The following is a 12,915-nucleotide window of genomic DNA, read 5'->3' on the forward strand; positions in this document are numbered from 1 at the left end:
TGGCTTATTTTACATATTTTTAAGTAGATGGTGCGCAGGTTGCTTCAAGCGATGTCGGTGGGGCTTATTTAGTGTGTATACATACCTAGCTTAAAGCAGAGCTGTAGATACATTTTAAACACACTGTTTCACTTACCTGGGGCTTCTGCAGTAGCAGTCCTGTCCCGCGCTGGTCCTCCACGAGCCTCCGTTCTCCCAGCGCCAGCTACTTTCGGTTTTGCTGCCGGGCCACTGCGCCTGCGTCTTTCTTCACGTTCAATTCTGCAATAGCGATATTGTAGTGGGAAACGCGAAGAAAAGATACACTTGGCAGGGCTGCGCTGGCCTCGACTTACAAGTCCAGGAACGGAGAGGCGCTGAGAGAACGGAGGCTCATGGAGGACCAGCGCGGAACAGGATGGCTGCTGGGGGCTTGCAGAAGCCCCAGGTAAATGATACAGTGTGTTTAAAATGTATCTAAAGTTCCGCTTTAAGTATTGCTTATTAATTTGCCTCTTTATATGTTGTAATCTTATTTTTGTAAAGTCCAGTTTTTCCACTTTCACAAGCATTACTACAGACAATTTATTAAAGATGTTTGCTCTAATAAACAATGCCAGTTGCATGACTTCTGTGCTGATGCTCTAACTAATATTTTAAGTAATTGGCCCAGAGTAAGCATCCAGATCAGATGCTTTGACTGCGGTCTGATTTCACTAGCTGTATGCTTGTTGTGTGACAAAGTTTAGCATGGCAGCTAGGCAACTGACATTAATGGCCTCAATTCACTAAGCTTATCTCCTGTCTTTAATAACTCTTCTAGAGTTGTTACCATGGTGATAAGGCATGCAGTATTCAGGAAACATTTTACCTCAGGCAAACCTAAAGTTAATTCTTCTGTCTTTAAGTTAACTCTCCAATCCTTAAAATAACTCTAGAGTTAAAGACAGGCTGTTCATTAACTGTGTGTGAAAATAACTACAGAGGAGGTAAATTAACTACAGAAGAGGTAACGTAAGGAATGAAGAGATAAGATAACTCTCTTACTGTGTGGAGGTAAAGGCCCATACACACGTCGGATTTGCGCAAACGACGGGTCGTTTGAACGTTCCGTCGTTCGCACGTTTCCGCATGAAATCCGGCGTGTACAGACTATCGTTCGGGAGATAAGACTGGTTACCAGCGATCCGCCCGGCCCGGTTTTCTCTTGCCTTATCTCCAGCATGATCTTAGTGAATTGAGGCCATTGTTTATAAAGGAAGCCTCCGTATTCCTCACACTTCGGGGTTCACTTTAAGTGCTTGTGAATTTTAGTCATTCCCTTCACTTTGAAGGGTAAAAGTCTTTAAAGTAAATGGGAACCTAAAAAAAACAAAAAAAAAAAACAGATACTTACCCAAGAAGAGGGAAGGCTCTGCGTTCCAGCGCTAGATCTCCCGGTAGCAGTTTGAACAATTGGTCAAATACTGCTTTCTACTGCTAAAGGAAAAGTAGTCTTTGGGAGCCCGAGTGCTCCAGGCAGCTCCGTACTGCACCAGTGTGCTCTGTCGCAGGCGCAGTAGTGTGCGGCCTGTCTTAAGGAGCACTTGGACTCCCGAAGACTTCTGAATCCTCCCATGGTGGGGGTTTCAAACGAGGAGCCGATGCTTAACCTCTTGAGGACTGCAGTGCTAAACCCCCCTAGTGACCAGGCCATTTTCAGTAAAATGTGCCACTGCAGCTTAAAGACTAAGCTGCAGATCCGCACAACACAGCACACAAGTGATTTCCCCCACCCCCTTTTCTCCCCACCAACAGAGCTCTCTGTTGGTGGGGTCTGATCGCCCCCAGATTGTTTATTTTTTTTTTTAAACAAATATTTTTGTTCCTGTTTTTATTTTAAAAAAGTATGTTCCTTTAACAATATTCGCTCCCTCCCTCGCCACAGCCAGCCAATTGTGGCGATCGGCTGTCTATGAGAGCCGATCGCTCTCCAGTGTCCCGGGGGACAGCCATGTCACACGGCTGTCCCCGGTACAGCGCTGCTGGCGATCGCAGCGCTGTACACGGAAATAGACGGCGCTCACGCAGTCTAACAGTCTCCCAAGCGGCAATAGCCACTCGGAGACTGAAGGCGGGGCGGAGCTCCGCCCAAGCAGGAGATGCGCACGCAGCCTGTGCACGATCTCCTGCAAAACAGAGCCCCAGGACTTTACGCCAATCGGCGTTAGGCGGTCCTGGGGCTGCCGCCGCGGCCAAGCCCATCGGCGTGACGCGGTCGGCAAGAGGTTAATCGAGGGGACCAGGAGAGGAGCAGGAAGGCTCAACAGGACACAGAGCTTTTCCTCTCCTTCTGTAATTTTTTTTTTTTTTTTTTAATTCCCATTAGCTTTAACTACATGACGACCGCCCCACACCAATGGGCGTGGCCGCGGCAGCAGCCCCAGGACCGCCTAACGTCAATTGGCGTCAAGTCCTGGAGCTGCAGTTTGGCAGGGAACGGCCGCGCATGCGCGATCGTTCCCTGCCAGTTCACGGAGCAGATCTCTGCGGCTAGCAGGCTGTTTGTAAATGAAAGGGGAAAGAAATCCCCTTTGTTTACAACTGTACAGAGCTGTGGTCTCCGGCAGTGCTGTACAAGATCAGTGATCCCCGGCCTCTGCGGCCACAGCGATCGGACACCTCCAGCGGCATGTCCCCTTAGGGACAAAAGAAAAAAAAAAAAAAAAAAAAAGAGGCGAGTCCGATCGCTGGGCCCCATAGCTGGGCTGTGCAGGAGGCTGAAGAAACTGCACAGCCCAGCTGAGCTAAAAACAGCCTGGTCGATAGGGGGGTTAACACTGTGGTCATCAAGTGGTTAAATCCAGCAAATTCGTAACTGGATACATGCATTACTGTTTATTGGCCATCTTGATGAAACTAGAGATCTGAGGGGAAACATATAGGTGTCACTTCTAAAACTGACTGTCCTTGGCAAAGATGACCACCAGTTGCTGTAAGAGTATGATGCAGGACTGGCTGTTACAGTATAGCGAGTCACGTCACATTTGTTGGCCTGGAGGTGTGAAACAAGAACTATACAACACAAATATACTCAAGACTTCATTGTTAGGCTTGTCCTAACTACAGCATGTTAGAAATCACTACAATGAGTGCAGCCTTCAAAGCATGACCTGGTATACCACAGTAGAACTGTAAAATGATTGTACATTTCTAGGACTGGTGAGATCACACATTCACTTTGCAACCTGCTGTTTCCCACTGACTGAAGGTCTGCGCTAGGCTTTGAGGGACCTGTGCAGAGTCCAAAAATGTGTGGTTGTATCCAGGGCTGTGGAGTCGGAGTTGGAGCAATTTTGGGGAGTTGGAGCAATTTTGGGAACCTGGAGTCGTGGTTTTATAGACTGAGGAGCCGGAGTCAAGAGTCAGATGATTTTAGGTACCTGGAGATGGAGTTGGAGTCGGTGGTTTCATAAACTGAGGAGTCGGATGATTTTTGTACCGACTCCACAGCCCTGGTTGTATCCAATTCCATTTGATACAATAAAATATTTTATAAGATCATTATCATATTCTCATTATTATTAAAAGTTTATAATAAGGCAACTGAAGTGAGAAGAATATGGAGGCTGCCATATTTATTTTCTTTTAAAGCGGTATTGTCACCATAAAAATAAAATTTCAACAGCAACTGGTCTGAGTGTATTAAGTGATAAAGATGCTAATCCTGCATTTAAAACTTGCAAAACTTTTTCTGCTGTTATGGTTTGTAGTTATCACATACTTTAGGAACACTGGCCCTAGTACCAAACAGTGCCAAAGAGTTGAATGCTGGGAGTTCTTTTTATCTATAATATATTCCTCCTCTTCCATGTATTTCCCTATCTAGCTGCTTATCAGAAACACCCTCTGATTACTTGTGTTTACAAGCAAGGCTGCGGTGACTCAGTGATTGGATGTGTAAATAAAAAAATAGACAGTACAGTTGTTAGTATACACCTCAGTGGGAGCGTCTGAAGACTCTGGGAGGAGGGCAGCTAATGAATACACAATGAGCAAGAGAAGGGAGGGGGGAAAACAAGAGTCAGGGAGGATATGATGTCAGCATTAGCTTGGCAAGATGGCCACTGCCTAGAATAGGGTTTTCTGCTTTTCCTTTATAAAATTCACAGGAATCATTACGTGGATAGTACAATACATTGTTATGTAAGTAGAAGTAGTATTTATCTACTTATATATGTGTTTTTTTTTATTTCTAGGTTAGCATGGGTGTCACTTGTTCTTTAAACAATTCCAGTTGCCTGGCAGCCCTGCTGGTCTGTTTGGCTGCAGTAGTGTCTTAATAAGACCAAAAACAAGCATGCAGCTAATCTTGTCAGATCTAACAATAATGCCAGACACACCTGATCTGCATATGCTTGTTCAGGGTCTAGGGCTAAAAGTATTAGAGGCAGAGGATCAGCAGGGCTGCCAGCAACTGGTATTGCATAAAGGATACCAGAGCCAAATAAGGCTAGAGAAAAAGGGAGGAGCAGACATATACTATGACCTGTCCTGATCCCCCCCACCTTATCTTACCTAAAAGCCATTTGGGATCCTCTTCCGGGTCGCTGGAGTCTGTCTTTACTGCACAGGCACTGGCCGGGCTGCGCAAGCCCTACAGCGCGCATGTGGCGGGAGCACACTGTGCATGACATCACGATTACATCATGCGCAGTGTGCTCCCGGCCATGGGTGTGTACTGTAGGACGCGCGCAGCAAATTCCGACCCCAGCGACCCGGAAGAGGATCCCGGGGGGCTTGAAGGTTAAGATACGTGGGGGGGGCATCAGGACAGGTGACAGCATATGCCTGCTCCCCCCATTTCTCTGAAATATGGCAGCCTTCATAACCCTCACTCCAGTCAGAAATGTGATTAATAATCTTGGAGTAGTTTGTCCTTTTAGGATTACCAGCTGTGCTCAAAATGCTAGCTGCCAAGATAAACAGCTTTAAAATTCTAATACTTAGGCCCCGTTCACAATGCACACGTTTCCAGCCGCGTTTTGGAAACGCGTGCAGGTGGCCGACACGCACGACATCAGACATTGCATAGAGTGCAATGTCTGATGTTCACACTGCATGCGTTCCGGGAACGCATGCTGCACACATTTTTTGTAAAAACGCGTGGCTGACCCATTCACTTTTCAGTGATGGGATCAGCCACGCAACGCACACAAACGCGGATGGCGTGCGTTCGTACGCGTTGCGTTCCGCACGCATGGCCATCCGCGTTTGTGATGTGAACGGGGCCTTATGAAGATTATAGGTACATTGAAGTAAAAAAAATATGGAGATAGGATATCAAATTCAAAAAAATAAAAAATTGCCTTGTTGTGAGGCCTCTTTTCCATGGACAGCTGAACTACTGCCTGGCTGCCAGCTAAATGTGTTCGGTAACATCACACAATACACAGCCACAACAACAACAAAAAAAAAAAGGCCTCATGTTGCGACTGAATATGGTGATTGCAACTACAAGGGAGGGCTGCCTGGCCCAACCCTTAACAAGTGCCCTGCCGGTGGATGAGAGCAACTCATAGGGAGTGAATTCACCGCCTTTTGCTGCTCCTGGAAAAGAGGCCCAATTCTATCTGGCTGCAGTAGCTTCTGAGAATCACACCCATACTAAGAATGCAGCTAGTAGAGTAAGAGTACCTTACCTACATACCGGTAATTGTCCTGGGTCAATGATCAGACTATATTGAAATTATTTTAATGTTTTAACAAGGCAAGTAGGATTTCTCAAAAAAGGAGGTCAGCAATGGCAACTTCCATGCACCTCTCATTTATCTGAAAATAATTTGCCATAATCAATATACATCACATTAGAGTCAGTGTATTCCTACCTTAAAGTGGACCTGAACTCTTGCATAGGACAGAAGGAAAACAGAGAAATACACCCTGTATGTATTTATAGAGTTTAGCCTGTTTAATTCCCCCTCATTTGTGTCTAATCACAAGTTATAATTTGATCTCTCCTGTGTCACCTGACTGTCACGGCAGAGATGGCAGATAAGCTCCTTTGAAAGCACATGATATTAACAATATGTCTCCTTCCATGAATCCGGAAGAAGAAACAGTGCAGATTTATTTTAGGATTTGTTTCAGCTTTAACAAAAATGGTTTTTGTTTTTTTTATTAAAGAGAACCCGAGGTTCCCCCATTGCTGCGTGATAGCCCACCGAGATTGGCAACATTTTTTGTCGCCAGGTAAACACAGGAGAGAGGAATTCCCTGTACAAAACGCCCGCCAGGGGTGTACCTCCAGGGTTTCCAGAGCTGCCATTGGGCAGCTCTCTCCCTAGCCGCACCTCCTGCCGCTCCCCTGCCTGCCTGCGCACTGGTGAGAGAATGAATCTCTCTTTCCAGGGCTGTGACCCAGAGGTCATGAAAGCAGGCCATTATGGCCCACAGGTGCGGCGGTTTTTGAGGCTACTTGATCTGCTTAGCTTAAAAGGTCATTATGCGGTTGTGTATTTTTTTTAGAGCAAAGAGGAAGTTCTGAGTTCAGGTCCGCTTTAAAGCTACTTTCACACTGACATGTTGCATTGGACAATATATTCACATGACAACAAAGATGCGATTATATTGTAAGGTAAAGTTCACATCAATGCATTAGCAGTGCAATCCAACAGGATCAGTGTGAATAACATGAGGCTTGCTGCGCAACACAATACATGTGTTTACAGATCCAATAAAGCATACTTTTTGTGTACTGCATGCATCACACAATGCGACTTTTGCCCTCCATTGTGTTGAAATCTGTTGATGGCGCTAGGCTAAAGGCCCATACACACGTCGGATTTGCGCGAACGACGGGTCGTTTGAACGTTCCGTCGTTCGCAAGTTTCCGCATGAAATCCGGCGTGTGTACAGACTATCGTTCGGGAGATAAGACTGGTTACCAGCGATCCGCCCGGCGGATCGTTAGTAACCAGTCTTATCTCCCGAACGATAGTCTGTACACACGCCGGATTACATGCGGAAACGTGCGAACGACGGAACGTTCAAACGACCCGTCGTTCGCGCAAATCCGACGTGTGTATGGGCCTTTACTCTAGGGGACCCAACAGAAAACCTCACAGGGAAATTCAGCTAACATAACTGGGTGGGTGGCACCCTCTCAAACGGCTGGGTTTCCAATAGGTTGAAGTATACTATGCCCACACTATTCAGCCTATCAATCACAATGATTTGTGCTTTAAGTGTACCTGAAAATTTTTTTATACATACCTGAGATTTCCTCCAGCCCCCTCCACGCAAACTGCTCCATCGCAGCAGTCCAAAGACTCCTCTATCGTCCGGTAGAAGTCCCGCTATCTTCAGTCAGTCAGCACAGTCCATCCAAGTGCGCTCCCCCATCCTGTGGCTGGGAGTGTTCTGCGCCGTAGTACTGCACAGGTGCAGAACACTCCCAGCGACAGAAGTCGGCCAAACCGTGCATGTGCGGTACGCCTGACTGGCCAAATATAAACGGGGCTTCTACCAGAGGATCCAGAAGGCTTTGGACAGCTGTGAGGGAGCACTCTGCGTGGAGGGGGCTGAAGGAAGCCTCAGGCAAGTATGTTTGTATAAATCTTTTCCCTCCTTTTGTCTCAGGTTTACATTAAGAGGGTGTTGTGCTGGGAGAAAAAGTCTCTATGAGGTTTTCTGCTGGGTCCCCTAAAGTAGACTAGCGCCCAAAATACGAGTGATTGCCATATCCAGTGTTCTCCCCAGAAATTCTTTCCTGCCAGGTGGCATGAAAAAGTAGTTGGGTGAGATAGAATGCAGGGCCGGTGCTTCTCTGCACAACTCTGCTTACAGCAGAGGAGGTGGTGAGCAGATGACAGCCGGGTGCTCACCAAAACTAGCCGGGTGGAGCACCCAGCTAAAAGAGCCTGGGGAGAACTCTGCATATCTATTCCTCTCTGGGACATATACTAACTCCTTTCTTGAAAAAGAACTGCTTCCAGATGAGGATAGTCTGCAATGAAACCTAGAGAGGCTCTGATCCTTTTCAGCCCACAATACATTATTGTCTCTACAGTTCAGCATTACTGACCTATTTTCAACTAGCATGGTATGGTGTTACCCTTGAGGCACCTGCATTACTGTTACAGTACCACCAAAACGCCACAGATAAGTTAACTTTATTTCATCAAACAACATTTTAGCAATTGTTGTTATGATGGATGCTGCCCAATCCCTCCCCACACAGGGCCTGGCAATATCCATAGCACCCAAGGCCACATAATCAGGGACAGATCCTGTACTGCAGCAGGACGCATATAGAGGCCCTAAGATGTCATCACGACTCACCTTACAGTCAGGGATGTTGCTCCCCGCCTCGCAGAAGCTGACAGGCGCTAGACCAGGCAGGTAGAAGGCTGATCCCGGCCTGGGGATGGAAGCGGCAAGTACCAGCAGCAGGACGGACAAAGTGCACGGAAAACTCGCCATTATGGCTCCCTGACACTCGGCATGAAGCGTCCGCTCTACACTGGTCGCACACAACTATTACTTCCTGCTTCTCTCTCGGCTCTCAGACACGTCACCCGCTCTGACATCACCCAGGACGACGCGACCCACATGCGTGCGCAGCTTCCACCGACCTGCATGCAGTCCGCATTCTCTGCTGCGCTTCCGGGTACAGCGCGTCACGTGACACCAATGAATAGTTTCTGAATCGGGTTCTCAAGATAACAAGCATAGATGACAGGCCTATTGTCTAACTTGCATTATGCGTGGCAGCATGACCTTTGTAAATGTAAATGTTCTGGTCCAACAAGTTTACTACTGTACCTTTATGGAAGATTAGCTGAATTGTGAAGAAGATGAAAAAAGTACACCTGAAAGGAAAAACAGGAAAAAAAAAGTCTCGGTACTTCTGGAGGGGGAAGCCACTGGAGCACCCTAAGGTGCCCACTGCCCAACAGACGATGTATTTGCAGATTGACGAAGAGACAGTTCTCTCAGTATTCAAATTTGATCGGAGAGAGATACACTGCAGGCTGATTCCCGATCAATTTCATGTTGAAATCATTCTGGAATCTGCCTTGTGATGCCGCATCTGCCGCTGGCACGGAGCTGTCCCCTCAATGTTAAATGTGCATCCCCCTTGGAGCACTATACTTTACCTGTCCACGTCCTCCGCTGGCTCCGGGGGCCGCAACAATGCGCATACATGCGCCCCACCTGGTTTCCGGGATATATGTGGGTGCATGTATGACATTACGCGTGCCCACATTACTCTGGCAACCACATGGAGTGTGTATGCGGATTGCAGTCCAGAGCCAGCGGCAGGTGCAGATAGGTAAAGTATACTGCACACGGTGGTGGAAGCGCCAGGGCATTCCTTGCTTGTCCCAATATTGCTTGTCATTATAGCCACACACATAACCGACCACGACTACCCGATATCTTGCATCATGTCCAATCGACCTGTTCGGCCCAAAATTGGTCACATCATCGATTGGGCATGCACTTGGCGGCACTAATTCTCATCTGATTCAATAATAATTCGGATGGTCGACTGGCCACCACGTCGATAGATGTTTGAGTACCTTTAGGCTTCCCTATCGCAAAGCTGCCAACAAGGCCTTGTCGACAGAGCTTGCCAGTACTCCGCAACCACAGACAGCACGCACTTGTGCACTACCACAATGTCGAATGTGCTTGGCAATATATGCCTAGCCCAAGAGTCAGCGGCGTGATACTGCACAGGCACAAGTCATCTGCGCAGTGCAGGTAAGCTCTGTGGAACTTCGGGGTCCCAGAGCTGGGATAGAGAGTGATCTCCTGAGGTAAGTATCTACAATTTTAGGCTACGGATCTCCCAGTGTCAATGAAATAACCACATGTCGCATGAAGATTTTCATGAAAATGTAGCAAAAAATGCATTCCACTAGCCTAATTCCTTCTCTGCATACAGTTTGCATAAAATTTTAATGCAATCCATATTTATTAGCATTTCTCTGACCATCAGTTCTGTTTAATAGTTTAAGATTTGTCTAGGGCTCCTTGCACACTGCATCTGCTTTGTCGTGTTGCAATGGACAATATCGCATGTTATATTCTATGGTTCACATAGAATGGTGGGTCTCGTCGGAGTAATAACATACAGCATGCTATGCATTTACTGGACAATGTGCGCATTTATATTGCCAGTGAAGCATACTTCATTGTGCTGTATGGTCGCCTTGCATGTCTGACGCACTATGCGACTTCTCAGCACCGTTTTCTTGCGATCTTGTCGCAACCCAACGTGCATAGTATGAAAGGAACCAATAAGCTACATTCACAATGGGGTATTGTGGTGAATTGCGTCGGAAAATATAATCGCATTGCTAACACGATGCAATTATAATGTAATAGCGCAATCACATCAGTGCATTGGCACAATGCGATGCATGCAGTGCGGTACCATATAACCTGCATTGCAGGGAATCCTACTTTCTATGTTTTGTATGAGTCACACCACGCGTATAACATGCTGAACTTTTCCCTCTGTTGCATTGCGATCCTGTTTTATCAGGGAACACAACACAAATCCCCAGTGTAAAAGTAGCTTAAAAACCTCTTTCACACAGGAGGCTGAAAGCAGTGAATTCACTGCCTGTCAAATGCGCCCATGCACCAGCTGGGCCCTTGCTAGTGTTTAGTATAGGCCATACGGCCCAACAGTCACGTTTCGGGCGGGACTTTCATGATTTGAGAGGCTTGATCCCACATCACGCGGCAGCCCCGTCTTTTGTCCCGATTCAGCCTGATAGAGCCGACAGCACCTTGACAACCCCCCCCCCCCCCCGCTAGCTAGCTGGACGGAGCTGTGAGGCTGGGTTCACATAAGACATAGCGTGAAAAAGTAGCGTTTTAGGATGGTGCGTCAGCGAATTTCTTTTGCGTTTTTGGTGCGTTTTGCATTTGTTTTTTATGCAGATGCGTTTTTCATGCATTTTGTGTGCATTTTAATGCGTTTACGTTTCGCTAATGTAAAACTCATATGCGTTTTGTATGTAAATTTATGCAAATCACTAGGAAGACAACAGGAAGCGGAAACACATCAGAGATCAATTTTTTTTTTCAAAAGCACAATAAAACACATACAAAACTCTATGCCTATGCGTTACCATAGACTTTCATTATGTGTGTTTTGGCAGCCATCCTGCATAATATGCACACTACCAGCGTTTGCGAAACACATACTGTAAAAACGCAGTGCAACGCCGCTTCTTCTGCATTCTATAGACTAACATTGCTGCATAAAACGCAGCGTTTTATGCTATGCTAACGTTTCTGCTATGTCTGCACCCAGCCTCAGTAAGCAAACCTGAACTCAGAGATCCTCTCTGCTCTAAAAAGACAACAGCATAATAATTGATTCATGGCAGCAGACATATTGTTTATAGTGTGTGCTTTCAATTGGCCTTGTCTGCCATCTCTGCCATAGGCAGTCATGTGACACAGGAGAGGTTGAAATAACAACTTGTAATTAGACACAAATGAGGGGGACTTAAAGAGGCTAAACTCTAAATACATTCAGGATGCATTTCTCTACGTTTTCCTTCTGTCCTGAGCAAGAGTTCAGGTACACTTTAACCTTTAAATACAAAATAAAACTATGCTATTCCAGCAATTCCAATTTAGGATTATATATACATTTGTTTAGCTCATCAGTTTCATTTTACTTCATGTTTGCTTTACAGTAAACCTGAATTGGTCCATAAAAAGTAGATTTTTACTTACCTGGGGCTTTCTCCAGCCCCATGTAGTCTTTTAGGTCCCTTTGTGTCCTCCGGGTGCCCTCCACTGTGCCACTTCCCCCTCCGAAAGCTCTGCAATTAGATCCACATCCTGGATCCCTCCACATGCCTTCTACATCGCACCCATCGCCGGGAGCTTTTTGCGCATGCATGGTACAGTCCTTTTGAGAACAGCTTGTGTGCAGAATGCTCCCAAAGCCCAGAATGTGATCGGTGAAGTGTGCAGACCGGACTGCTAGTGCGACTGGAGTTCTAGTTGCAGATCTTTTGTAGGGATCAGCGGTACAATGTAGGGGAATAAGAGGACACAGAGGGACCTGAAAGACTACAAGGGGCTGAAAGAAGCACCAGGTAAGTAAAAATCGACTTTTTTGGTCCAATTCAGGTTAAAGGATACCAGAGCCCAAATGAGGATGAGAAACCGAGGAAGCAGGCATGTATGATGAGCTGTCCTGATGCTCACTGCTCCCCAGTTCTCCTTTCTGGCCCCCTCCATGTAATTGCCCTCTGGCCCTGTCTTCTGGTCGGTTTGGTTGGGCATCAGTGCGCCTGCGCTGGATGGCTGCACGCGTACTACAGCACACAACCACGGCCAGGAGCGCATGCGCGTGAAGTCCCAGACATCATGCTCAGAGCGCTCCTGGCCGTGGTTGTGTGCAGCCATCCAGTGCAGGCGCACTGATGCCCGACCAAGCCGACCGGAAGACGGGGCCGGAGGGCAATTACAGGTCCTGGAGGGGGCAGAAAGGAGAATGGGGGGAGAGGTGAGCATTAGGACAGCTCACCATACATGCCTGCTCCCCCGTTTCTCATCTTCATTTGGGCTCTGGTGTCAAGCATGTTAGAACCACAGTCTTTTCAGTACTAGCATAATTGCTGGATGGAGAAGGCAATTGTGCTCCCTGTCGCCTCTCACCAGGGGGACTGAAGCCCTATAGACTGATTGAAATGAAATATAACTTTTATTAGGACAGTTAAAATATTAAAGGACACGCGCACGCACGCATACGCACACGCACACACGCACACACGCACACACGCACACACACACACACACACACACACACACCACTTCCATCGCATTGCATCGCAGGCAAATGGAATTGTGACTAGTAAGTGAGCTTTACTTCTTGACACTTGTGTAAATTGTGTGAATAGAGAACTTGTATGG

General features: G+C 46.9%; 1 protein-coding gene across 1 annotated transcript in view; it reads right to left on the reverse strand.

Moving 5' to 3' along the window:
* The window catches only part of TM9SF2 (transmembrane 9 superfamily member 2), a 72,982-nt gene extending 64,422 nt beyond the window's left edge, over positions 1-8,560 (reverse strand). The window contains exon 1 of the mRNA XM_068267997.1: positions 8,302-8,560. Coding sequence (XP_068124098.1) covers positions 8,302-8,442 — 141 coding nt within the window. The 5' untranslated portion in view covers positions 8,443-8,560. The remainder of the gene's footprint in view (positions 1-8,301) is intronic.
* Between the last annotated feature and the right edge of the window lie 4,355 nt (positions 8,561-12,915).

The sequence above is a fragment of the Hyperolius riggenbachi genome, chromosome 2, assembly GCF_040937935.1.
Source record: "Hyperolius riggenbachi isolate aHypRig1 chromosome 2, aHypRig1.pri, whole genome shotgun sequence".
Lineage (NCBI taxonomy): Eukaryota > Metazoa > Chordata > Amphibia > Anura > Hyperoliidae > Hyperolius > Hyperolius riggenbachi.